Source organism: Cydia pomonella, chromosome 28 (assembly GCF_033807575.1).
Source record: "Cydia pomonella isolate Wapato2018A chromosome 28, ilCydPomo1, whole genome shotgun sequence".
NCBI classification, from domain to species: domain Eukaryota; kingdom Metazoa; phylum Arthropoda; class Insecta; order Lepidoptera; family Tortricidae; genus Cydia; species Cydia pomonella.
The window spans coordinates 5,694,898-5,721,060 of record NC_084730.1 but is presented as its reverse complement, the minus strand read 5'-3'; the positions used below and the strand labels follow the sequence as shown (position 1 = coordinate 5,721,060).

At 36.6% G+C, this 26,163-nt stretch overlaps 1 protein-coding gene across 1 annotated transcript in view; it reads right to left on the bottom strand.

Annotated features, from left to right (window-relative positions):
- LOC133533062 (scavenger receptor class B member 1-like) overlaps positions 1-26,163 on the bottom strand; it is a 55,494-nt gene that overhangs the window by 23,264 nt on the left and 6,067 nt on the right. The window contains exons 2-3 of the mRNA XM_061871992.1: positions 2,514-2,605; positions 583-746 (exon numbers count right to left, since the gene is read on the bottom strand). Coding sequence (XP_061727976.1) covers positions 583-746; positions 2,514-2,605 — 256 coding nt within the window. The remainder of the gene's footprint in view (positions 1-582; positions 747-2,513; positions 2,606-26,163) is intronic.

The following is a 26,163-nucleotide window of genomic DNA, read 5'->3' as shown; positions in this document are numbered from 1 at the left end:
GGCTAGGTAACGTTATCTATCTTCCCATAATATGTATCTATCTACCTTTTTAAGATACTTAACCAAAAACCTACTACCTAATATTGATTGACTAAGGTTAAGAGTAATTACAAATAATTGTCACCATCGGATTATTTTGTGATCTTCCAAAAGCATTCGATTGGTAAATCATTGAACATTCATTTTGAAATTAGACCATTATGGTCCGTCTTAAATCTGTTTCAAATATATGTCCTTATATTTTATTAGTGATAGCGTACAAACTGCTATGTTAAATAAAACACGATAAAACAGAGCCTTATTAAAATTACGAGTACCCCAGGGTTACATAATAGGTCCACTCGTATTTTTTCTTTATAATTTTATACAGTTGATCCTGATAACTAATGAATAAATAAATGGTCCAACGTCTTCCACGTGCAGTTTTCTGTCTTAGCCATCTCTAAACCGCTCCTAGTTGGTGTAGTTGAAGATATGCCGTCGACCAAATCTTAAAATATTACAAACTAGGGGTACCCCAGGGTTCTATACTAGGTTCACTATTATTTCTTTATAATTGTATACAATAGATTCAGAACTCACGAATAGACAAATGGTCCAACGTCTTCCACGTGCAGTTTCCTTTCATAACCATCCCTGACCCTCTCCCAGTTGGTGTAGTTGAAGAGGTGGACCTTCATCAGGGGCTGCACGGTGGGAGCCCGCCAGAGGGAAAAGGCCATCGAGTTGTTTCTTATTACCATGTTCTGTGAATAGAAATAATATTTTGATTAATTTAAGGTCTTCACTTGAACTTATATTTTAAAGCCTGACTCCAATACATTTTATTATAAAGCCCATTGAAATATCTTTAAACTGTCTAGCAAAATTTATTCTTCTACCAAATAGAAGACTTTAAACGTCAGAAGTGACTACAAGGACCAGTACTAAAGAGAATTTTCAAAAGTTGCAAAGATCCTATAAAATATTCACGGTATTTTTTTTGCACGTTTCTTGCCAAACCTTTTAACAGTTAGTTTCGATTTCTGTGATATTTGAAATGAGTTACGTAAATGTCAAAAAAATATATACCAACAAACCCTTACGCTATATGCCTAAAAAATATAAATAAATATTATAGGGACATTCTTACACAAACTGACTAAGTCCCACGGTAAACTCAAGAAGGCTTGTGTAGTGGGTACTTACTACTTAGGCAACGATATATATAATATACAAATACTTAAATACATAGAAAACGTCCATGACTCAGGAACCAATATCTCAGGAAAAAAATCCATTTCATGCCAAAAATGCCATACAATATTTTCGAAAAGAGCTGATATTCTTTAAACTGCTGGATCGATTTTTATAAAACAAACTCGCTTTCACATAATCCGCATCCGCATCGAAATCGGTCCATCCGTTGGAGAGCTACGATGCCACAGACAGACAGACATGTCAAACATACATTTTGCGTGGGGGGTTGAAAACAGTCGTCAACAGTTAAGAGGATTGAGTAATAATCTCTAATCTGGACGCGAACTTTCTAAGTGGAGACTTGCATGACAATTTCCTCATGAAAGTTTCCAGAAATAGTATATCTTTTCTTGGCATTACTATAGACACTTTTTTGAATTGGAAGGCGCATATTACTAAAATAAATAAGATGATTTCCAGTCAGTGCTATGCCCTGTCAATACTTTCGGGAACTTGCTCTGAGGATGTTGCCAAAAAGTCATATTATGGAAATGTGTTTCCGCTGCTAACATACGGTGCTATTTTCTGGGTAACTCGGTAGACATTCACATTACATTTACCCTCCAAAAACGATGTTTGCGTACAATATACCGCATGCATACTGAACAATCCTTACGTAATGTGTTTAGAGAAAAGCGATTTCTTACTCTTACTAGAATATACATCCTAGAACTTTGCCTCTTTATAAAAAATAATGACGCCTATTTTAGAAAAAAAACCTTGCAGAGAGATAATCTCAGAGAGCAGTACAAATTTAATCTTGTATGTCCAAAATCAAATAACTCAATGTTTTACAGAAGTACATTCTATACTGCAATACGTGTTTTTAACGCCCTGCCAGTTGAAATAAAAATGTTAGAGGGGAATCGTTTTAAATTTAAGTTAAAAAAATGGTTGATTGAAAATGTATTTTACAACCTTAATGAGTTTTTTCTGGAATTGCCAGTTTGATAATAATAAGTTAGTCAGTATAATCTAGTATAGTTAGTAGTTTTAAGATCACATATATTGTATGCTCGAAACGGGCAACTGTTGATTCGATATCTCCTGTATATGACATCTTATGTACACAGTTAACAATGAATAAATACTTTACTTTACTTTACTTTACTTAAAATTTTGGAAACAGGACTTTAAATATACGTATTAAAACCGGTCCCTCACGTTTTCAAAGTTGATCATAGTTGGACATGTTTCGCTCCATAAAAAGGAGCTATATCTACAGACCTTCGTGTTGGCTAAGCGATAAGTTTCAACGTATAATTAATACTTACAGATAATATTGCATTGTTGAGGGTATTTGTGAAACAGAAGAACACTGTTCCGATGAGGCTCAATACGAACGTCGCAGACAGGCTCACTAGCACTGAAACAAATAAAAGAAACAAGTTTAAAAAATGAAAACGAATAGTACTCATCTCCATAGTGCTAGCTTTTAATTTAACCTCTGGCCGCCCAGAGGCCTAAAGGGACCGTGCGCGTTGGAGGGTCTGCCATTTTGTCTGAATCGGAACCATAAACATGCACATTTACACGTCAAGTGTTTTCTTGTGCATAGTAGGTTCTGCCATCTTTTGGGCTACATCGGAACAATAAACATCACATTTACGCTTCGCGCCAAAAATCTGACAGCTCCTGTGCTGCCTCCTACAGTTCATGCACGCTCCCTATAAAAGGTCTGCCGTTCCATTCTAGTTTGAAAGTTTACTTTGACATATATTCACACACAAACACACACACACACATACATATATATATATATATATATATATATATATATTGTTCAATTCTCTAATAATATTTTGTCTAATAAGTTATTCGTTATTAGCATTATTGTATTACTAGATATTTAGGATTATCATTCTCTCCTCCACGGGACAGGCAAAGCCTAGTGTGGAGGTCAGTAAAAACTGTATCCAAGTGAATATTTTTTGAAATAAACAATTTTTACTTTACTTTACTTTACATTTCAAATTTGCGTTTATCCTGGTTTGCGTTTGTCCGTAAGTAAATCGATGTTTGCAATTCAATGTAACTCATGAAATATGAATTAGACTCAGCCTTCAAGGTTTTTTTTATATACCATGATGGGGGCAAGTAAGCATGTGGTCTTATTATAGGTTGGTTCAAAAACCGTTTGGTCTCCAGATTTTTTGGGGCACTCAACTAATCTATTTGATAATAAATTAGAAATATTTCATTTGTAGCACTTACAGACCAAAAAACCACAGAAGCACAGGGCAAGCTCCTAAACAATGGTAGAGTTCGGACATCATACTCCTATATAAAAAAGGAAATCCTTTGGACATGGCCAATTACCGCCCTATAAGTCTGTTGTCTACAGTATACAAGCTATTTACCTCTATCATATAAGACAAAATCAATCCCCAAATAGACAGTATACAACCAGAAGAGCAAGCAGGATTTCGTTCCGGATTTTCGACATCCACACAATGGTACAAGTCATAGAGTAATACAGTGAGTAGAGGAGTACATATATGTGTTTTATCGATTACACAAAAGCTTTCGATAGCATATACGATAACTTTATTTGGAAAGCCCTTAGAACATGTAGTTTAATCGCAGAAATAACTAGGATCTTAAAAATAAGCTACTCAAACAATGTAAGCACAAAAATTGAGTTGTGCAACCTGAAATGGAGACCTTCGCTTTCGCTCGGTCAATAAGTCAACCATAATAATAAATAAATAAATATTATAGGACATTATTACACAAATTGACTAAGTCCCACAGTAAGCTCAATAAGGCTTGTGTTGAGGGTACTTAGACAACGATATATATAATATATAAATATTTATAAATACTTAAATACATAGAAAACACCCATGACTCAGGAACAATTATCCATGCTCATCACACGAATAAATGCCCTTACCAGGATTTGAATCCGGGACCATCAGCTTCGTAGGCAGGGTCACTACGTCACTAGGTCACTACCCACTAGGCCAAACCGGTCGTCAAATCATCGATAAATCAACAGTAAATTTGCCAAAAAATATTTCAATACAAAACATGTTCATTCTTAAAACATGCGTATACATCGTGTCGATTCACGACAACGCGTGCCTTGCACGTAATCGTGGATGACACGATCTTGAATTACAGAGCAATTTCGCCTTAATTTTTCAACATGGCTACATTTCAACATCTCTTGTTTACGAACTTGACAGTTTGACCATTGACACCGATAACAGATCGTACGATGGTTGTTGTGACTTACTGATTTTAAATTTTGGGGGCGTCTACATTGATAACAGACGTTGTTATGGTAATTATCTGTGCTGAGTTCTCGGAACGTGTAATCTAGGCGAAATTTGTCCATAGCGATTGGTCTTTCCCAATGTAAAAGTTTTATTTATTCAATATTGATAAGTTTGATTTCATATATATATATATATATATATGTATGTATATGTAAGTATATGTATTTGTATCAATATTATTAATATATATGTATGTTTATGTATGTGTATTTTTTATGAATGTATTGTGTTCGTACATGTATCAATTGTATCACCTATACCTATGTTTTTGCACCGCCTACAACTTATCTGCTTTGCCTACAGGTTGAATGAATGAATGAATGAATGAATGAATGAATGAATGAATGAATGAATGATAGAATGAAAGTTTATTCACAAGAACATATGGTACATTAGATATCATTAACATTGTTGACCCTTGATATGCTCGGCCCTAGGGCATGTGAAAATTATTTGTATTGACACAGTTTATGCATGTCAAAGTAAAATACGTTACATAAATGTCGTGTTTCCTAAAATATTATCAAATACAAACATTAAATTATTAAATACAGACGTCAAGTTTTAAGTCTCAGTCAGTTAGTCATTCAAATTCCGCACATAAATTCATCAAACTGTTAGCTACTAACTAGTTAATCCAATTTACTTTTTTACGTCAAAATGAAGTAATAATTAGAATCAATAATGTCAAAATGAACCAGTAATTAGAATCTATAATGTCAAAACTTAAATGAAGTAATAATGAGAATTTATAATGTCAAAAGTTTACATGTCAAAATGAAATAATAATTAGAATTTATGATGTCAAAAGTTTACATATCAAATGAAATAATAATTAGAATTTATAATGTCAAAAGTTTACATGTCAAAATGAAATAATAATTAGAATTTATGATGTCAAAAGTTTACATGTCAAAATGAAATAATAATCAGAATTATAATGTCAAAAGTTTACATGCCAAAATGAAATATGGTATAATTAGAATTTATAATGTCAAAAGTTTACATGTCACAATGAAGTTATAGCTAGAAATTATAATTAAAATATTCATCAATGGTATAAAAACTTGCATTACACAATATATTTTTCAATTTAAATTTGAATTCATCATTTGGTAGCGACTTTATGTTTGCAGGAATTTTATTAAATATTTGTATACACATGTGATACGCGCTTTTTTTTTCTTATTTTAAGCTTATAGGGCGGTAGTGCCATTTGGTACTGTCGAAGAGGTCTATTATTTATATTATTAAATGGCGGGAAGAGTTCTAGATTCTGCTTCACAAAGACAGCTGCTTCGTAAATGTATAGACTTGTCAGTGTCAATAAGTTAAGCTTTGCAAAATCAAGTCGGCACGAGTCTCTGCGACCTTTACCACAAATAGTTTTAATGCACTTACTTATTGGCCGCTATTAGTCTGGTTTGGAAAAAACTGGAGTAAACGTGGTTTCGCTGTCGCGAAGTGAAAAAAATTACAATTTTATATTTTTACACTATTTTGACAATTAAACAGGTGAGTAGTATTATTTTATCTTATTGTACTTGTTGTTTAATGTAGTTTTACTAACAGTGATCATTTGGAATGTTTATTGTAAGAGTATAAAGAAATAATAATCTATATAAAGTAAAGGGGGGTGCGGGAGAGTTGAGCCGCATGGTGGTAGGGAGACATGATCAGTGGTTCAATTCTCCCACACTGTGCTTAAATAAGGGTTTGCTTTATTTTTATGCAGACCAAACGTCAAAGGAGGTAAGAGGAAGGTGTTGCAAGATAGCGACAAGAGAAAAAAATCCAAAAATAAAATAAAAAACAAGTGTTGTGTTCCTACCGGTGAGTCAGGTTGCCAGAGCTCAACGAGGGTACGGAGTGCGGAGTGTTAGGGTCGGCAACGCGCATAATATACCTCTAGAGTTGCAGGCGTCCATAGGTTACGGTCACTGGTTACTATCAGACGGACCGTATGCTTGTTTGCCACCGACGTAAGTTGCATAAAAAATGTTCGACTGTGGGATTCCTGCAAAGGATAGGTATATTCACGAAGTTTGCGATGGGTTAACTGACAAAGATGTGGACAACTTTATTTGACATGAAGAATTATGTTATGTAAAATGAAAAGAACCTTGCATGTGCCTTTGATAATTTGTTGACTGAATTGATCTCATAGAAATAATTAATAATAATAATAACTTAAAGATAATTGATATCTTGAATTTCATGTTAATGTTGCCGATTTTAAATTTTATAAAGTTTATTAAATTTTGACATTTTGTTTTATGGGTAAAAATTGTTACAACTACTTTCCTTTTTTAATAAATATATTTTAATAAAAAGTGCTGTTTAACTTTTTTCACTGTTTTTCCTACCTAACATATGTATGGTCATTACTCCCACACCCCCTGGTCACCTCTCCCATAGGTTGGGGAGACTTGAGCCAATACCCCGTTTAAGAAAAATATTTTTGCAGAACTTAAATATTGTACTTTATCAGCACTTTGCTATGCTCTAAAGATACCTATTTAGATATGTTATCTATACACGAAAAATCGAGTTGCTAACACTTACGGATAAACCTCTAGTGGCTTCTGAGTAAAAAGAGGTTCAAGTCTCCCGGACTCCCGATTTTAGAGTTATCTTTATGTCATAAGGTACTTTCTGTCGAAGTACCTGCTCATTCCGGCCGGAATCTATAATCTTATACCTTTAAACGAGCAATTCTTGTATATATATATATTTCCGGGATCTCGGAAACGGCTCTAACGATTTTGCTGAAATTTGGTATATGGGGGTTTTTGGGGGTAAACAATTGATCTAGATTAGTCGTATGTTTGGGAAAACGCGTGTTTTCGAGTTTTCATGCGTTTTTCTTTCGACGCAGAATATGGTCGCTAATTTCGTGTTGCCGGCCACTGTTCGTCTGGTCCAGCGGGTTAAGACGCGGACTGCTAAACGAGTGTTACGGGTTCGAATCTCGCCCGGTGACTAACTTTTGGTTTTTTTTTTATATGTTTAGGTTTATATATAATTTTTTAATTTTTATTGTTTTAGACAAGTTTAATTTAGTAAAAAATGTAGTTAAGATTATCACCTATACCTATACACCACCATATTACAATAAATAGTTATAACCGAGCTAAGCTCGGTCGCCCAGGTACTTAATAGGTATTAATAATCCCTATTGTTTAAGTTATTATCCGTAATTTAGTTTTTATGGTTATTATTTTTATGGTTGGACTTAATTCTGAATTCTTTGTAAATGTTAATTACTTCAAGCAATCCGTCTCATCAAGTTTTATGATTATACTCAATTACAATAAAAAGTGATACCAATTGTAAACATTCCGTAACTTTTTATTCATTGTCTTATATGTACTTCGGAATGGTGTCAATGTGATACCATAAATGAATTCAGCACCCTTGATTTCTATAAAAACGATACCTTCTAACAACCCCCCCCCCCCCTCCCTCTCCCCCCCGGCTCAAGGGCTACGGCCGGGAACTTTTGATATGTTCACCTCCTAACTAGGTACTCCAAACAAAATTACGACGTCAAAAACTTTTTTTGAGCACTTGTTGCCTGTCCTATTAATTACTCACCTAATGAAATAGCTATATAACCATGTCATAACCATTCTAAAAATAAATAAATAAATATTTGGGGAGAATCTTATACAGATCTACCTAGTCCTAAAATAAGCAAAGTTAAGCTACTATTGGGTATTAGGCAACGATATACATACGTATATAGATAAATAAATACACACTTATACAACAACAAATACCTGTGGTCATCACACAAATAAATGCCCTTACCGGGATTTGAACCCGGGGCCATCGGCTTCATAGGCAGGGTTACTACCCACTAGCCTAGACCGGTCGGTCGTCAACGGATTTTTTACGACGTCTCCGGTTTTACAAAATTGAATAAATTTGGAAATGATACACTTTGAAAACGACTTATACCTAAACAAGCAAAATGATAAAAAACTTTAACCCGGTTAAGGGTTTTCTTTAAAAAAATACCTTTTAAATTCAAAGTCGGTTATAAATATAAATCTAACTTAAGTATGTCAGTTGCACCATAAGAAGACAGGTACGTTCGTGTGTACACGTACGTTCGTGTGTATGTGTATGCTATATTGTTCGATATATTTATGTGGCATTTTTTAAGTCCATACCCTAGATGGTTATGTTAATAACCATGACATAGCAAAGCAAATAATAGGTAGGTATGTAAATAAGTAAAAATCCCTGAAAATCCTATAAAAAAATAACTTCGAATAACAGTACCTTGTAACGTGCTAATGTTTTTACCCTTGGTCGTACAGAGTATAAGCACAGAACGTAACATGTAACGGGGCCGGTACAGATGGACTGCAATCTGACCGCAATTTGTCGTTACAAGTGTGTCCCATACAAGTTGCAGTCGGGTTGCAGTGCGTCTGTACGGGCCTTTAAGGGCTTATTAACCACACGGTCGCCGTGCACTTGCGAACGGAGCCCGACGACTCTTGCAAGGGTTGTGAGCCGAAGGCCGGGCTGAATATTCCGTTTCACGAAATATCAGAATTTGTTAACAATATTTGAAAAGTAAAAAAAATAGTTTAAGTGTGAAAATATAAAACATTTAATATTTTTGACAATCTGAGACTGAGTTTGTTTTTACATTTCAAGTATTGTAAGTAATATGACCGGATTTACAATTGGATCATTATTCGATTAATGTGTTAAGTTGCTAAATTATATTGTGTATTTTCAAGTATTTTGTACTTAAGTGGGAAAATCATTTTATTAAGCAGTTTGCTATATTTTTCGCCTGAAATACAGGGAATCCTAGTTCAGGCACATGTAAACCATCACTATTTTTTAAATCTTTGTTTTATATTAAGGGCCTATTTTAGATATAAAGCTAGTTATAGTAATCATCTGTATATATCCATTATGTATATTGTTACTCGTATTGTAAATAAATATGTAATTACATAATATTAAATAAATTGTTTATGTTTTATGTTACGTTGTTTTGATATTTCGTGAAACGGAAAACTCGGTCCGGCCACGCCTCTTGCAAGAGTGATCAGGGGGCCTACCGCGAAAACAGAAATTCGCAAATTGCGGGGATCTTTCTCTTCTACTCTTCGTAAGACGTATTTAGAGTGAAAAATGCCCGCAATTGACGAATTTCGATTTTCCTGGTAGCCGCCCTGAGGGCCTACCGCGAACCACGTTCGACGTGTTGCCTCTCTGTCGCACTTGTAAATTCGTACGTACGCGTGACAGGGAGGCAACACGTCGAACGTGGTTCGCGGTAGGCCCTCAGGGCCGACATCGGGCCCCGTTCGCAATTGCCCGGTGACCGGTGTATTTTCAGAAATTGTGTACCCCATTATGAAATGTATATGAGAATCAACTTTTTGTCTTTTTACACATTGTAATATCGCTTATACTTTATGAAATGAACACCAAAACCAAGTTATTGTTGAACTTTAATGATTTATATTGTCACATAACAGATAGTGATTAACTTTTCTTAACAACCCATGCTAATTGAGTACACTTTTTTCTGAAAAGTCCCATTTAATAAACACTTTATGTAATAATACACAATTATTATATCCTCCCTTGAGACGAAAACGTTGTCGAGTAACACGAAAGCCTTTAATCATGAGAAACTGTTCTTAACACCATGTGATTATATATGAAACAGTTTTTCTAATGGAAAATGTCGCCAAGTTCACTTTAAGTTAATAAAAGTGACACAACAATGTGCATAAACTTCGAGTGGCACAGAGAGCCATGGAGCGCGCCATGCTCGGCATCAAACTTCAAGACCGAGTGAGGAATGTCGAGATCCGACGTCGCACCAAGGTGCAAGACGTCGGACACGTCATTACCAAATTAAAATGGAGCTGGGCGGGACATGTTGCCAGGCAGAGTGATGGCAGGTGGGCCAAAATGCTAACGGAATGGTGGCCGCTTACAGACGAAAGGAGTGCCTGGCGTCCGTTGGCTCGTTGGGTGGACGACATTCGGAAGACTGCGGGTCACTTCTGGATGAGATTGGCTCGGGACCGGGATAAGTGGCGTACTAGAAGAGAGGCCTATGCTCAGCAGTGGGCGATAAAAGGCTGATATGATGATGATGATGATGATGACACAACAATCCTGACAAGTCCGATGATGGAATATTAGAATTTTTTTTGTTACCGCTTACTTTTTGTGACTTAATAAATAATAGTACATTTTATTTTATTTTATATACTACGTAGGTGGCAAACAAGCATACGGCCCGCCTGGTGGTAAGCAGTCTCCGTAGCCTATGTACGCCTGCAACTCCAGAGGAGTTACATGCGCGTTGCCAACCCTAAACCCGCCCCCCCTCGTTGAGCTCTGGCAACCTTACTCACCGGTAGGAACACAACACTATGAGTAGGGTCTAGTGTTATTTGGCTGCTGTTTTCTGTAAGGTGGAGGTACTTCCCCAGTTGAGCTCTGCTCTAGACAGTGCCGGATTAAGACATTTTGGTGCCCTAAGCATTTCTAGACCATGGTGCCCCCTCATCAAGATTACATTGAATTTTCTTGGTAAATTGAGTGACGTTTATTGCCGCATTACTTCTGAGAATAGAATTTTCAATCCGTCACATCATTTTATCACGGAAATTGACAGAACTGCAGCATGTTCCAAGAGTAGGTAAGGTCAAGTGTAAGCAAATTCGAAGACCGTGCTTCGCATAAGTCCGGAGGCCAAGCCAACCATGGTCCAAGTGTAAGCGAAGACGTAAGACATAGGCAGTATTCCGCACAGGATTTTGGAACCTCTAGAGCTTTCCTGCGAAGCTCATTCATGTGAGGGCAAAGGCCGAGCTTCAGTAGGGGCTTAGCCATTGGCCATTGGTTTTTGTCAGAACAAGTACCAATGGCCACAAAAAAATGTTTTAAATAGCAAATTATTGTTTACGAAAACGGGACTTAATAGGGTAAGTTTTAAAATTACCTCTGACCAGACGTTTCAAGGACGGCGTTGTCCCCATGGTCTCGGAGAAGACTGTGTAAAGTCGACATCATTATCTTGACGTTGGAGGTAATTTTAGAACTTAATCAAACGCGAATAAGTCCCGTTTTCTTAAATAATAATGTGTCACAATTAGGCCAATACAATTAGATTTTTTCGACCTAAAAATACGTGTAATCCGAGTTTGCTCCACTCCAGGAGGTGTGCATAAATGTTTCCTCTTTTTCAGTTTTTTTGCTTGTAAATCGAAAACGGTACGGCCGACGGAAAATTTGTTCTAATTACAAGTATTATTAAAATTGATATCTGAGGATCCGAAATGTAATTAAGGTAAGATTTATTTCACAGATATTACATAATTATAACAATAAACTATAAATAAACTTAATAATAATAAAAAAGGCTACAAATTATGTAATTTAACTATGTTCTTGCAATAAAATATATTGATTGATTGATTGATTTAAGGTACCTTAATATGTATTCGTAGTACCTAAATTGTAAATTAGGTCGACATTTTTTATTTTTGGTAAAATCATGTTAATAATCCGAAAACGCTTTCTTACCAGTGTCTGATCCACCAAGTGCTATTGTAATTGATAGTGGGTTCCTTCTACATCGAGTGGTTTGGCAATCCAAAGGAAAAAAATATCTCCTAAGGATCCCAAAATGTATGCACACCTCCTAGGATAGAGCAAACTGGTATTACACGCATTTAGGACCAAATAGAAATTGTTTTAATACATTTATTAAAACAATTTCCAGCTTGCTGGGAATTAATTCCTCAAAACGCTATTTTTGGATCTAATTTGATTGGCCTAAATCGTGAAGGTGTAGTCTAAGGCTGAATGCGCGGAGCGTTCGATCAGCGCTTACGGATGAGGCCAAAGGTCGAGCTGGAAGAAAGCAAGGCTTGAATTTGACCAATGGCGAGGTATGAATAGCTGGACGTCCGCAGCGTCAGATCGCGGCGCGTTATCTTATAATACAACTAATGGCAAGGTGTGAGCAAGGCAGCCCAGCTGCGAAAGAGGACAGCATGGATTTGGATCCATGACCAAGCGAAAGTGGGGCAGTTTGCATAAAGTAGAAGGCCTGGCGTCGCATGAGACCTAACGCCGAACTGCAAAAGAGTGGCTTGAAATCGAACGTATGTAATCACGGTCCTCCTACTGCTCGGCCTTTGCCTTAACTCGAAAGCGCAACTTGATAAGATGCTTTTGTTTTTCGGCCTTCGCAGGGCCCTTCATTACACTTTGACAATTAGGTCGCAGGATCGCGGCTCTGCAGCAACTCGGCCTGGCCGACACATCTGGTGTGCAAGAGACCAAAATACGCTACAAAATCGGTAATCTACGTCGAGAAAATCGGTTGGCCACAAGCCCGACGGTAAGATTTTTTGGCCATGAGCTTTGATGGCCTCCGCGTAAGGTTGGAGATGTGCTTACGTGTACTCTCTCTCTTACGATCCTTCGTTATTAGATGGGTACTTGCACACGTATCAAAAAGTTTCGTGTACATAAGTGTAGTACACTACGACTGCGATGCTGATGCAGCCTGCGCGTTTTTTTTTTCCTATGATTTTGGTGCCCCCCTAGACGTGGTGCCCTAAGCAAGTGCTTATTTTGCTTAATGGTTAATCCGGCACTGGCTCTAGATCTGTTTAATTAATGTTTTCTTTTCTTATTCATGTTTTCATCCGTGATTGTAAAATGGACACGTATCGTAATATAAAATGTCTGGAAAACTGTATTTTTTTAATAAATATTAAGAATATTTAGACGCGTTATGAGACTTAAACTAGCGAAAATATTTTTTATTATATGCCTCATCCTATTCCCGGGGGCCTAGTAAAGAAGACTATCCTTGATAGAAAACGATAATCAAGGCTTAAATAATGTATGGAAATATTCAGGTGACTTTTCGTAGCATCTGTCAGTCTGGGATGTTGACTACTCGTATTTAAAATAATTTATTTCATATCATGCACGAAATACCGAAACGTAGACAGAAGTTATTTTGAGACACAATTGTTATCTCGCTATGTTGTTATGTCGTACGTGTGGTAGGGCACAGCACAGCGGACGTCATTCCAGATCTAGAGCAGAACCCAACTGGGGAAGTACCTCTACCTTACAGAAAACCGCAGCGAAATAACACTAGACCCTACTCATAGTGTTGTGTTCCTGCCGGTGAGTGCAAGAGTGTTAGGGTCGGCAACGCGCAGGAGTTGGAGGCGTCAATCAGGCTACGGAGACTGCTTCCGATCAGGTGGACCGTAGGCCTGTTTGTCACCGACGTAATATTAAGAAAGAATTGCTATTATTATTTAGATAACCCTAACAAAACGTCTGAGATAAAGTCATATGCACAAAAAATAAGAAAACTCTAGTAAGACAATGAATAAAAAGTTACGGAATGTTTACAATTGGTATCACTTTTTATTGTAATTAAGTATAATCATAAAACTTGATGAGACGGATTGCTTGAAGTAATTAACATTTACAAAGAATTCAGAATTAAGTCGTTCTATAGAACCATAAAAACTAAATTACGGATAATAACTTAAACAATAGGGATTATTAATACCTATTAAGTACCTGGGCGACCGAGCTTAGCTCGGTTATAACTATTTATTGTAATATGGTGGTGTATAGGTGATAATCTTAACTACATTTTTTACTACATTAAACTTGTCTAAAACAATAAAAATTAAAAAATTATATATAAACTTGAACATATAAAAAAAAAAACAAAAGTTAGTCACCGGGCGAGATTCGAACCCGTAACACTCGTTTAGCAGTCCGCGTCTTAACCCGCTGGACCAGACGGATAGTGGCCGGCAACACGAAATTAGCGACCATATTCTGCGTCGATAGAAAAACGCATGAAAACTCGAAAACACGCGTTTTCCCAAACATAAGACTAATCTAGATCAATTGTTTACCCCCAAAAACCCCCATATACCAAATTTCAGCAAAATCGTTAGAGCCGTTTCCGAGATCCCTGAAATATATATATACATATATATATATACAAAAATTGCTCGTTTAAAGGTATAAGATAAGATATATTACAATGCGTTTATGAACGTCAAATAAAGCTACACCGTCTCTAACCTTACACTTCTGACCCGAGAAGATTTAAATCCCACTTCAATTGGAGGAGGGTATCCCAATATGGACTGGCAAGAATGGACTATTTATCATGCTGAAGCGATCGACATCAAAATCAAAATGATTTATTAAGATTTAGTTGGTAGAAGTAGTTTTCTCCCGAAATGGCATTTTGTAGAAAAATTACCGTTACTTCGTTAGATTCAAAAACGGTGACAGTCCCGTCAACACGGGACGTATGACAACCATACGTTTAACCCATTTAAAAGGTCAAAGAGAATTTGTCCAAGAACTTGGCTAGGGCTCTACAGCGGCGATCTATAATTACCCGTAGACATGAGGAAGTCCAGCCATACACTAACTGCAATGTCTGCAATAGTGTAACTATTAGGGTTGCCAACCGTACCATATTATGGTTATATTATGGTTATTTTTCTATCTATGTATATTTGTATCAATGTGTATTCAAAACGTGCATTTCATTAATTTCAGTGATTGTACACTTTTGTTTGAGTTTGTCATTCATTCACCGTTACTTCTGTTAAGTTCTGTTTTACTCATTTCCTCAAAGGTTAACTGGAAGAGATCCGAAACAGGGATAAGTTCGCCTTTGTTGTATTTAATTTCCTCTGTAACGGTGTTTTTCGTGTTTTTATTTCTATGTACAATAAAGTATATACATACATACATACATATTATATAGTACGTGTACAGTCAAGGTATTCAATATCGACGCCGAAAAATGGGTCCATATAAAAGTTTGTCACATCTTCGATACGCATAACAACTTGTGTCATAATCATCATTGCGCATACAAATGAAAAGTCATATTATTTTGTGTTATACATTTTTGGCCATAATATTTGATGACACACATAGCAGTCGTCACATATTTTTTGTGCATACTTAACGAACCTAACCTAAAAATTTATGCGAATTAAATTTATGACTATAAAAATTATGACATAACTCATTTATGACAAAAACCCAGTTATGATCAGGAATAATTCTGACTAAAAAATTTTATGCATAAATTAATTAATTTTAAAAATATGATAAAAGTTGTTATGCGACCAGAGGGAGTCCCTGACAAAGTGCCAAAAATATGTATGTATACGCGACCTTATTGCCTATATATTAAAGTAGTGTATTTATGGCACTTTGTCCGTGTCGATATTTAATACCTTGACTATACTAAATTTTGACCCAGTGTTATACTTTCAAGTAAATTTATAGTACACAATAGTCCATTTTGAATTAAGGGCGGTAAACAAGAATCCACGAACAAGTGTTGATTTTAAGTCTAAAGCCGAAGGCGAGTGCTTAATTAACACGAGTTCGTAATTCTTGTACCGCCCGTGGCAAACACAATGTTTTTCATCACACTTGTGAGGGAAAAACTACATTTTAAGCGAAAATATTGTTTTACATACGGTGACATTTGAAACATTCGTCCGCCATATCGTCATTTTTGACAGGTTAGGCGTCGAAGGCACAGACCTATCTAACATTCAGCCACGATTGAAAATTGTGTAAACATATTTTAAACGACTATTAAATCAATCAAATTAAATATTTATGTCAAATTCGAAGGTTCGGTTCATGCTTTTTTCAGATGATCTTGTATTTTTTGGCCAGATATATAATATATAGAAAAATGTGTGTCACGCGGATAATTTAGCATTTCTCTTTTCAGTACTATATTCTCTTTCAATGTACTATATTTTTTAATGTGATTTTGCAAAATACTATATCCTACCCAAAAAAAGTTGACAACCCTAAGTGTAACACACACAACTTATGTGACCATCCTTAGACCGTATCCCATTGAAATAAGCTTTAAAAGTAGTCAATAAAGCCTTTATAAGGCAGAAGGAATATTTCCCACAAAGATTTTGAACTTTATTTCGAAGTGTTAGGTATCAATTTAAAGTGAAAGAATTAATATTGTGGATGGTACCTTATTACTCTTATTAGCATCGATGTCTTAGTGAAGATATAATTGTACGGATGTCTTATATAATTATCTATACAATGTCTCAGTCGTTGAGTAACACCGAGTTATACTTATTATGCTCTGTTTTTATCTTCCAATCGAAGTCGGCATCAAAAGTAACGAATTAGACTTCGCTTTAAAAGTGTCTCCCATTCTGTAATGGCTTAACAAAACATATAATGGCTCGGCTGCACGATGGCCCAGCGCTGGACCAGCGAGATGGCCACGCGATGGTTGAGAGCACGCACTATGGAATGGGCCACTTGTAGATGCGTACGCACCATCGCTGGCTTACTACCTTTTGGGTCCTTTACACGATGGCCCAGCGCTGGACCAGCGAGATGGCCACGCGATGGTTGAGAGCACGCACTATGGAATGGGCCACTTGTAGATGCGTACGCACCATCGCTGGCTTACTACCTTTTGGGTCCTTTACACGATGGCCCAGCGCTGGACCAGCGAGATGGCCATGCGATGGTGATGGCTTCTCTACACGATGGCTCAGCGCTGGACCAGCGAGATGGCTACGAGATTGAGAGCACGCACTATGGAATGGGCCACGTGTAGATGCGTACGCGCCATCGCTGGCCCACTACCTTTGATGTGCAGACGAAAAACCGACACCGTGGCCATCCCATCGCCTTCCCGCCACGACATAAGCCATCCGATACCTCTGCGCTCTCCACACACTGGCCCATCTTAGCGGGCCAGTATGATGGCTACATACTATATTTGATGTACTTTCTTACCTGAGCTGTGTCACCTATAACTCTACACATAATACAATGATTTTAATTGCTAAGTTGTTTTTGGTTTGGACCATGAATGTTTGTCTGTCAAGTAGTCCTCGGCTCTGTAATAAGCCTTCAACATCAATGACTTTTTAAAGTAATTCTTTTAAAAGTGTGGCTTGGCTACCACCAGTTCGGAACTGACATAAACGCTATCGAGAACGTAACTTACTTTCTATGCATCTCGCTCGTACTCGCATATAAGTGCAAGAGAGATGTCAGTTTTGACACGGTACGGGTAAAGGTATCCAACGTTTTGAAGTCACGTTTTGATAGTCAGTCTCCGAATGACTAATCATTCGCTGTTCCATGTTGAAGTGTGCTATGACTTGCGATATGCAAACGTGAACTGGCAATTCAGACCTTATTTTAATGATATAAGGTATTTAATTAAATGGGTTCAAGCAGTCAACAATTATTCAGGCTGAAGTGTCAATTAACAGTTAGATCTTATTGCAGGCTACCTAGAATTGTGTCTTATGGCCTGTCCAAACGTCACCGATAATCGCAGTAGATTTGCAATACATTGCGGCGTTTGGTTGATCGATTGAATTCGTTGCTTCTATTTAGCCAGCAATCATCTAAATTCGCATGTAGCATTTGTTGCAACGTCTGTAGAAGCCTTTATGGATAATAAAGTGTTTGACTCATAAGTCTAATAAACTTGTTTTGCGAACTCTCAGAAGGATTCACCTTTACGGAGTTTGAAATATAGATATGTGACGTCACGATCACGGTCAAATTACGTAATACAGTGGAATCCGTTTATTATGAATCCTCTTGTTTTGACCAACCGCTAACCTGACCTATTTTTCCATGCGAGGATGCTTGGTGGGTGTTTGGTGTTTAAGTTGTTTCGTTTTTATTCTAATCTAAGTGACAAGTTGATAATTGGTACAAAACTAGTAAAAGACATCTCTCATGAAGGAATTTCAGATTAATTTAGAAAACAACATAAATAGGTAATTATGTATTTATAATGAGAGCCTCTGTAGAGAGTTCCAGCGCGCACAAGTTTTTTGCGAAAATCGCGAAGCGTCTGGTTGACGTAACTGGTGACTAGGGAATGCAATAACCGGGCGTTTTTCATTACCGGTAATTTACCGACGCGAGGTCCCACTAACCGGTTAACCGGTAAATTACCGGTTATGCGTTTATGAAATAAATAACATTGATTTTGCATTATTTTCGTCAGTAACCTTTAAAAGTAATCAACAGCACGTTATAGAAACATCGACAAAACAAAATAATGAAAATAAACCATAAACATTAAACAAGATATATTTACTAATCATATTAAATAAAAAATCAAACATGTATCATTTCAAAGCGAAATGAACTTGTACATTAAATAAGCAACATCAAACTTTTTTAATTCTTTAAAAATCGCAGTAATCAAAGGGTAACAAAAATTATAACTAAAGAGTGACAGTCGTCATTTAAATGTCATATACGTTTGCATTTACACATCTATCGATATAATATTGTTATTAAAGTAACTAAAACCGTAATCAACATTCATTAAAATCTAGTAAAGTAAGAAAAAAAAATTTAACAGCAAGATTAGTTTCATATCATTTTAACACTAGTTACTTTAAAATTGCACTTTAAGAGGCCGTTATCGATTTTAGTCGCAAAAATGTCAAATTGATAGATTATTATTAGATTAGATTATTTGTAAATTTCGTTAAGTTTGGACTGCTAAAAATGGTAATTTTGTATTATACATATCCTGTACTTCAACTTTAATAAACTACATTTTTGTTACTATAAATTTGAAGTAGTGTAAATGAAAGTTAGACGAAATCAATTTTCTCCAGAAATTACTTCAAAATAAGTGACAATTTCTCTGAAAATGGACTTAATTTCAACGTAATTTTGATACTTAAACAATCTACAACATTTGCTGAAACTGTTCTTATACATCATTTTGTATAATTTACTACCATAATTTATATGAATTTTTAAAAACTATCCCTTCTCGTCACCTATTACCGGGGACGCACGCTTGCGACCTCATTATTAAAAGGCAAGATGAAAAAACGTGCTAATAGAAACCAATACTTGTTATTTAGATATTACGTAACAAAAGGTGTACAATTCCAACGACTAAATCTATCAATTTAAAATTTTTGCTATAAAATCGTTACCGGGCTCTTAAGATAGGAGTTGGAATCAGGAACATGTCATCATCAGATCATTCTGTTAATTATATATAAAATAATTGCGTTTGTTAAATATCTAGGCGATTAATTAGAACGTTGCTTAGACATTCGTGAACGATATCTTGAACACAAGTAACCAGCGGTAGAAAATGTTCTTTCGCATTCTGCACTTGTCGGACACTACAGACTAAAACAAAGGACACTGAACATAGTAAGGCGGGTCGGGTAGGGATGGCGAGAAGGGAAAGGGTGAGGGATTAGCGACCACTCATTTGTCACAAAACATTGCTCCCTAAATAGTTCCTACTCTGACGAGATCATAAGATGCAGAAAAGTAAGTATTTTAAGTGTCTCTTCGTAATCGTAAACCGTAGTAATTGTTTTTTTTTTGTAAGTACGAAGACATAGATGGGCTAATTCAACAGGTTTTTACATTTTTATTTGCCTATACAACGTTCGGTAAATTCCCGGTTACGGCTGGAAATTACCGGTATTTTACCGACTGTAATATAGGGCAAATTACCGGGTAACCGGTTAACCGGTTAACCGGTTAGCATTCCCTACTGGTGACCGAAGACCTGGCGGCTTCCTCGTACAACGTATCAGCATTGGGATACAACGAGGAAATGCCGCCAGCATCCTTGGTCTTGGTATCTGTTTTTTAAATTTGTCTTCTTTGTGGTGCAATAAAGAATATTTACTTACTTACTTACAATGCTTCAAGGGACAATTTTAGATTTAAGCTAGTTATTAATTTAGTTTAGGATTTGCACAGTTACTGTAATACCTTCATATATATCTACAAATTATGTAAATAAGTGTTTTTATTATTATTTATATAATAATTACTTGACATTGACAACTATTTATTGTAACCACTTGGCGGGGCTACTTAATTTCATAAGGGCCTCTACATACCAAGCCGATAATTGCATGCGATCTGCGTTACATTGCTGCAATTAATCGATCGATTGAAATCGTTGCACCTCAAGTGTGTGCCGGCAATCATCTAAAATCGCATGTGATTTGTTGCAAGTTCTGTAGGTACCTTATGGGAATTTAGAGCTGAGCAAGAGTAATCACATTTTTTTATACTGCGGTGGCAAACAAGCATACGGCCCGCCTGATGGTAAGCAATATCCGTAACATATGTACGCCTGCAACTCCGGAGGAATTACATACGCGTTGCCGAACCTAACACTCCGCACCCTCGTTGAGCTCTGGCAACCACACCGGCAGGAACACAACACTATGAGTATAGGGTCTAGTCTTATTTGGCTGCGGTTTTCTCTAAAGCAGAGGTGCTTCCCCAGTTGGGCTCTGATCTAGATCTGGAATGACATCTGCTGTGCTGTGCCCTACTACAGAAAGCGAGATGACATTCACACTGCCCATACCTCTCTTTTGGACGTAGTTTAAGGACGTAACTTGGACCCGGGTGGGTCCAAGTTTGCGAGTCATATGTAAGTAAAGGTCATTACTACATACAAGAGAGGCTTTACTTAAATATTTTATTCAAAACACGTACATATTTATGAGTCAAACGAACCCGGCGCCAAAACGCCGCGTCCGTAAAATCGAAGTTTCATTTAAAAGCGACATGTTTAAATTACATAATACTTGGCATGAACATTTAGGTTTTTTTTTTGGTAACATATATATGTGGCTTTTCATCACAGAAGGGTCCTTATGCTTCAAGTGCAATAAAGACGTTTCCATCTGCAATTTCAAATTTTCTGAAATCACGCCTGGCTCCAGAATAATGGGTGCGGACCTCCCTAGACGAGACTGGTGTAGACTTAATAGACTTCGTACTGGTCACGGTCGATGCGCCTACCACAAACACCGCTGTGGGTGGGTGGATTCTCCGGCCTGCAGCTGCGATGGGAAGCCCAAACCATCCAGCACATAATTAAAAACTGCTGTTATGTCGCCGGTCCTCCCGAAGACCTGATCACCCTGAGCGACGAAGCCATGAAGTGGCTGACTGGTGTATGTGTAGACATTTAATTAATTATATTGTCTCTATATTTACGATATGTTTGCCATACGCTTAAATAAAAAAATCCAAAAGAAATTCTGATAAAAAAAATCCTATTTGCAGATGAAGCATAAGGACCCTTATCTAATGGAACACCACATACCTATATGTATGTGTGATACTAGTTTTCGTTGCTAAAAAAAAAGAAAATAGCTGCCAAAGATAATGGTATTTTTTCTGCACGTTTATTGCCGAAACTTCTTACAGCAGTCTTACAGTTAGTTTGGAGTTCAATGGCACTTGAAAACGCCAATGAGTAACGTAAATATTAAATGAAACAGTCTAACATTGAGGAATAATCTCTAATCTGTGTGGCTACCGCCAGAACCCCTAGAGTAAATTTATTCGATAGCGTGACGTGACCTACGCGTTTGCGTTAAGTCTCATTTTGTACGGGATTCAGAAACAGCGCGCCAAGCAGGATGTTTTGGAAACTCAAAATGAGACTTAACGCAAACGCGTACGTCACGTCACGATATCGAATAAAATTACACTAGGCTAGGGGTACAGTTCGAAACGCTATCGAGAACGTAACTTACTTTATAGAAAGTAAGAAGTTTTAAGATGCATAGGCATCTCGCTCGTACTCGCAAATAAGTGCGAGCGAGATGTATAGAAAGTAAATAGCGTTCTCGATAGCGTATATGTCATTTTTGATACTGTCAGTGACTCAGAGTCGTGTACTTGAGTAGTGTAGAGAGTACTAGTGTAATGTGACTTAGAGAATTTTCTCATGAAAGTTTCCAGAAATTTTGGAAGGTTTGAGAATGTTCTAACTTGCACATTGTTTATTATAATTTATAGCAACAAAAAGTGAACCCGACATAGACAGACAGAGTGAATTTTAGGGTATGTCCTTAAACTACGTCCAGGAGAGGTATGGGCACTGTGAATGTCATCTCGCTTTGAGTGGTAGGGCACAGCACAGCGGATGTCATTCCAGATCTAGAGCAGAGCCCAACTGGGGAAGTTCCTCCACCTTACAGAAAACCGCAGCCAAATAACACTAGACCCTACTCATAGCGTTGTGTTCCTGCTGGTGAATACCTAAGGTTGCCAGTGCTCAACGAGGGGGCGAGTGGTTGGCAACGCGCGTGTAATGCGTCCAGTCTGCGACCTTATATATGTGTTATATATGTTATATTATGTGTAGTTCGCTTGTTTTCATCTTTTTATTTTGCCACCAGTAAAGTTTTCTATTCTTAAGTAACTAAGTCCAACTGCAGACTAATAATTAATCCTCCTGAGAACCAGACGCAGTTGTTTTGTTGTTGAATTTGGAACCTTTTGTTAATAACTTAAAGTTCAGAATAGATTGTGGAATATGTACAAAAATTTGTACCGGGGGTCTCAGGTGGCATATGATACTCTTTTGGCAACCATTGTCAAGACAGAAGATGGATGAAACAGTACATATAGCTAATTTAAAACAGACGAAACAATGTAATTTTCATTTAGGTCTAAAATTGTACTCAAGGTCACGGTTAACAAAAAATCTGGCACTTGTATTAAAAGAGACGCAATACCACATAATTAGTGATAGGTATGTGAAATTTCGTAACATGACGACCTAAACGCAAATAGAGTTAAACTTAGACTAGGCTTTAGGTTTATTTAAAACATTTTTTTATACATTTTCCCGATATTCGTAATACCTACCGTCTAAGGCGTCTACCTACGCGGTATATTGACCAGTACAGGGATGATCCCCGCCGACGCTTAGATATTACGAATTTCGGAAACAAGTTGCGCTGGCCTTAGCTTACTAATAATTACAAAATGTTTTGTGTATATCTGAACAGACGGAGTGTTTACCATTTACCATCCATGCACCACTAATCACCTTGTTTTGTTTAAGTGTATCGGCAGATTTTATTTTACTGTATGTTTAAATACCCTCTATATTTTTAGTTCTTTCGCTAATTTCATGCAAAATAAATGTATTTGTATAGCTTTAAGTTCTCATGTAAGTGAATTGTCAAATTCTTAGTGAGGAATAAAGAATCTTAAACCTAAAACATTTTTTTATACTACGTCGGTGGCAAACAAGCATGCGGCTCGCCTGATAGTAAGCAATCTCCGTAGCCTATGGACGCCTGCAACTCCAGAGGTGTTACATGTGCGTTGCAGACCCTTTAAAAACTTGTACACTCCTTTTTTGAAGAACCCCATACTGTAGACCCTCGGAAAAACCTCGGCCCGCCTGATCGTAAGCAGTATCCGTAACCTATGTACGCCTGCAACTCCGGAGCAATTACATACGCGTTGCCGACCCTAACACTCCGCACACTCGTTGAGCTCTGGCAACCTTACTCACCGGCAAGAACACAACACTATGAGTAAGGTCTAGTGTTATTTGGCTGCGGTTTTCTGTAAGATGGATATGTTTAAGTTAATTCCTTGACGCCTGCCATAAAATATTTTGTTTAAATTTGAACTTAGAGTTTAGAGAAAATAGAGTTGAATATTATAACTGATTTGGCTACGGGGAACCCTAAAAATTACAGTTCAGATTTTTAGCCTTGAAATTTATTCGAAATATTTTGCATTGTTTCACTTTAATTAAATTTATGATAACGTTAATGTATGGTAAAAAATACATGATGTGTTCGTTTATTAATGCATTATTTATAAAAAAACACGCTATCATTTTATCTGAACAAAAAAACAGGCCAAGTGAGAAATAATTAATCACAATTAATTACAAAGTTGTTTTTTCCTTAAGATCGACTTGCGCTTGACTTTCTTATAAGCCTAGTAAGATATAGGAATTCTTGTAATATATACGAAACAAGCTTTTTTTCAACATTTTAGGCCCAAGAAGCACAAAATCCCAAAATTTTACTTCAATAGTTTAATAAAATTTAAACTGTACGTTGCCTGTTAATACTTATGTAAGGCGACTGTTTTACATATTCAGATATTTTCATAGTTTTACTTGTTTAAAAAGGTAATAAATACTTTTTCGCCACACCAGCTAGCTGGTAAAGACCCTCTTGATTGTTCAAAAACGGATGAGAAAGTTGCATTTTATCCACATGTGTGGCAAAGTAATCAAATGCAAATTTTGAGATGTTTCCTTATGTTGGCTGGTAGAATTGACTTTTAGATGATGATTTTGAATGATACCCATTTTATAACATTCGTTTTGAATTTATTTGGTTTGAATTTGTTTCCTTAGAATTTTCCTTGCGTTGGTGTGGTGAAAAATTTTATGTTTCACTCGGCTTCTTTTGCCAAAGGTTCCAAAAACTGGAATCTTGAGCGTTGCGAGGGTTTCAAGGCACGAGTATCGGGTATCAATATTAGCACGAGAGGTTAAATAACATCTTTGCCCCTTGTAAAACAAATAACGAAACAATAATACCGAAACAGTAATACCTACCGTCTACAGCGTCTTATCTTATCTTATCTTCTAATTTCCGGGGCCCTTGCGGATACACTTCGACCCATAGGGATCTTTTGTGTAGTTGCCCCCTAAGAAAAGACCCATTAGCCAAAAAGGCTCTTGAGTACAAGAGCCTTTTTGGCCATTTCCATGTGTCGGATGATGGAGCTTATGGGTAGCCTTTTGAATTCCTTTGGTTCCAGATATCCTGCTCCAAAGTCCTTCATTCTTTGTCTGGCGAGGGCGTGACATTCTACAGCGTCTAATTACCCGTCATATTGACCAGTACAGGGATGATCCCCGCCGACGCTTAGTTATTACGAATCTCGGAAACAAGTTGCGCTGGCCTTAGCTTACTAATAATTACAAAATGTTTTGTGTATATCTGAACAGACGGAGTGTTTACCATTTACCATCCATGCACCACTAATCACCTTGTTTCGTTTAAGTGTATCGGCAGATTTTATTTTACTGTATGTTTAAATACCCTCTATGTTTTTAGTTCTTTCGCTAATTTCATGCAAAATAAATGTATTTGTGTAGCTTTAAGTTCTCTTGTAAGTGAATTGTCAAATTCTTAGTGAGAATAAAGAATCTTAAACCTAATAACTATTTAATCTTTCATTTTAATTTTTATCTTTAGATTATCCACTATATACTTTTTTTCAAATTAGCAATGTGCTATTGTCCAAGTTGCAAAACATTCTCAATATTCCTGAAATTTAAAAAAAAAACACGAGAAAATCGAAACTAATTGTAATAAGGTTTGGCAGTAAACGTGCAGAAAACATTTTACAGGAACTTAAAATTCTTGTTTGCGAATTGCTATTGCAAATATAATATAATAAGGTTATATTAGATTGCAAATTCATTACAATTACTATTAATTAAAATTACAGTAAACTAAGATTAAAAGCGGCCAAGTGCGAGTCGGACTCGACCATGAAGGGTTCCGTACGTACCATTTATGACGTATTAAAAAAAACTACTTAGTAGATCTCGTTCAAACCAATTTTCGGTGGAAGATCGCATGGTAATGTATATCATATATTTTTTTTAGTTTTATCATTCTGTTATTTTAGAAGTTACAGGGGGGGGGGGGGGGGGCACACATTATACCACTTTGGA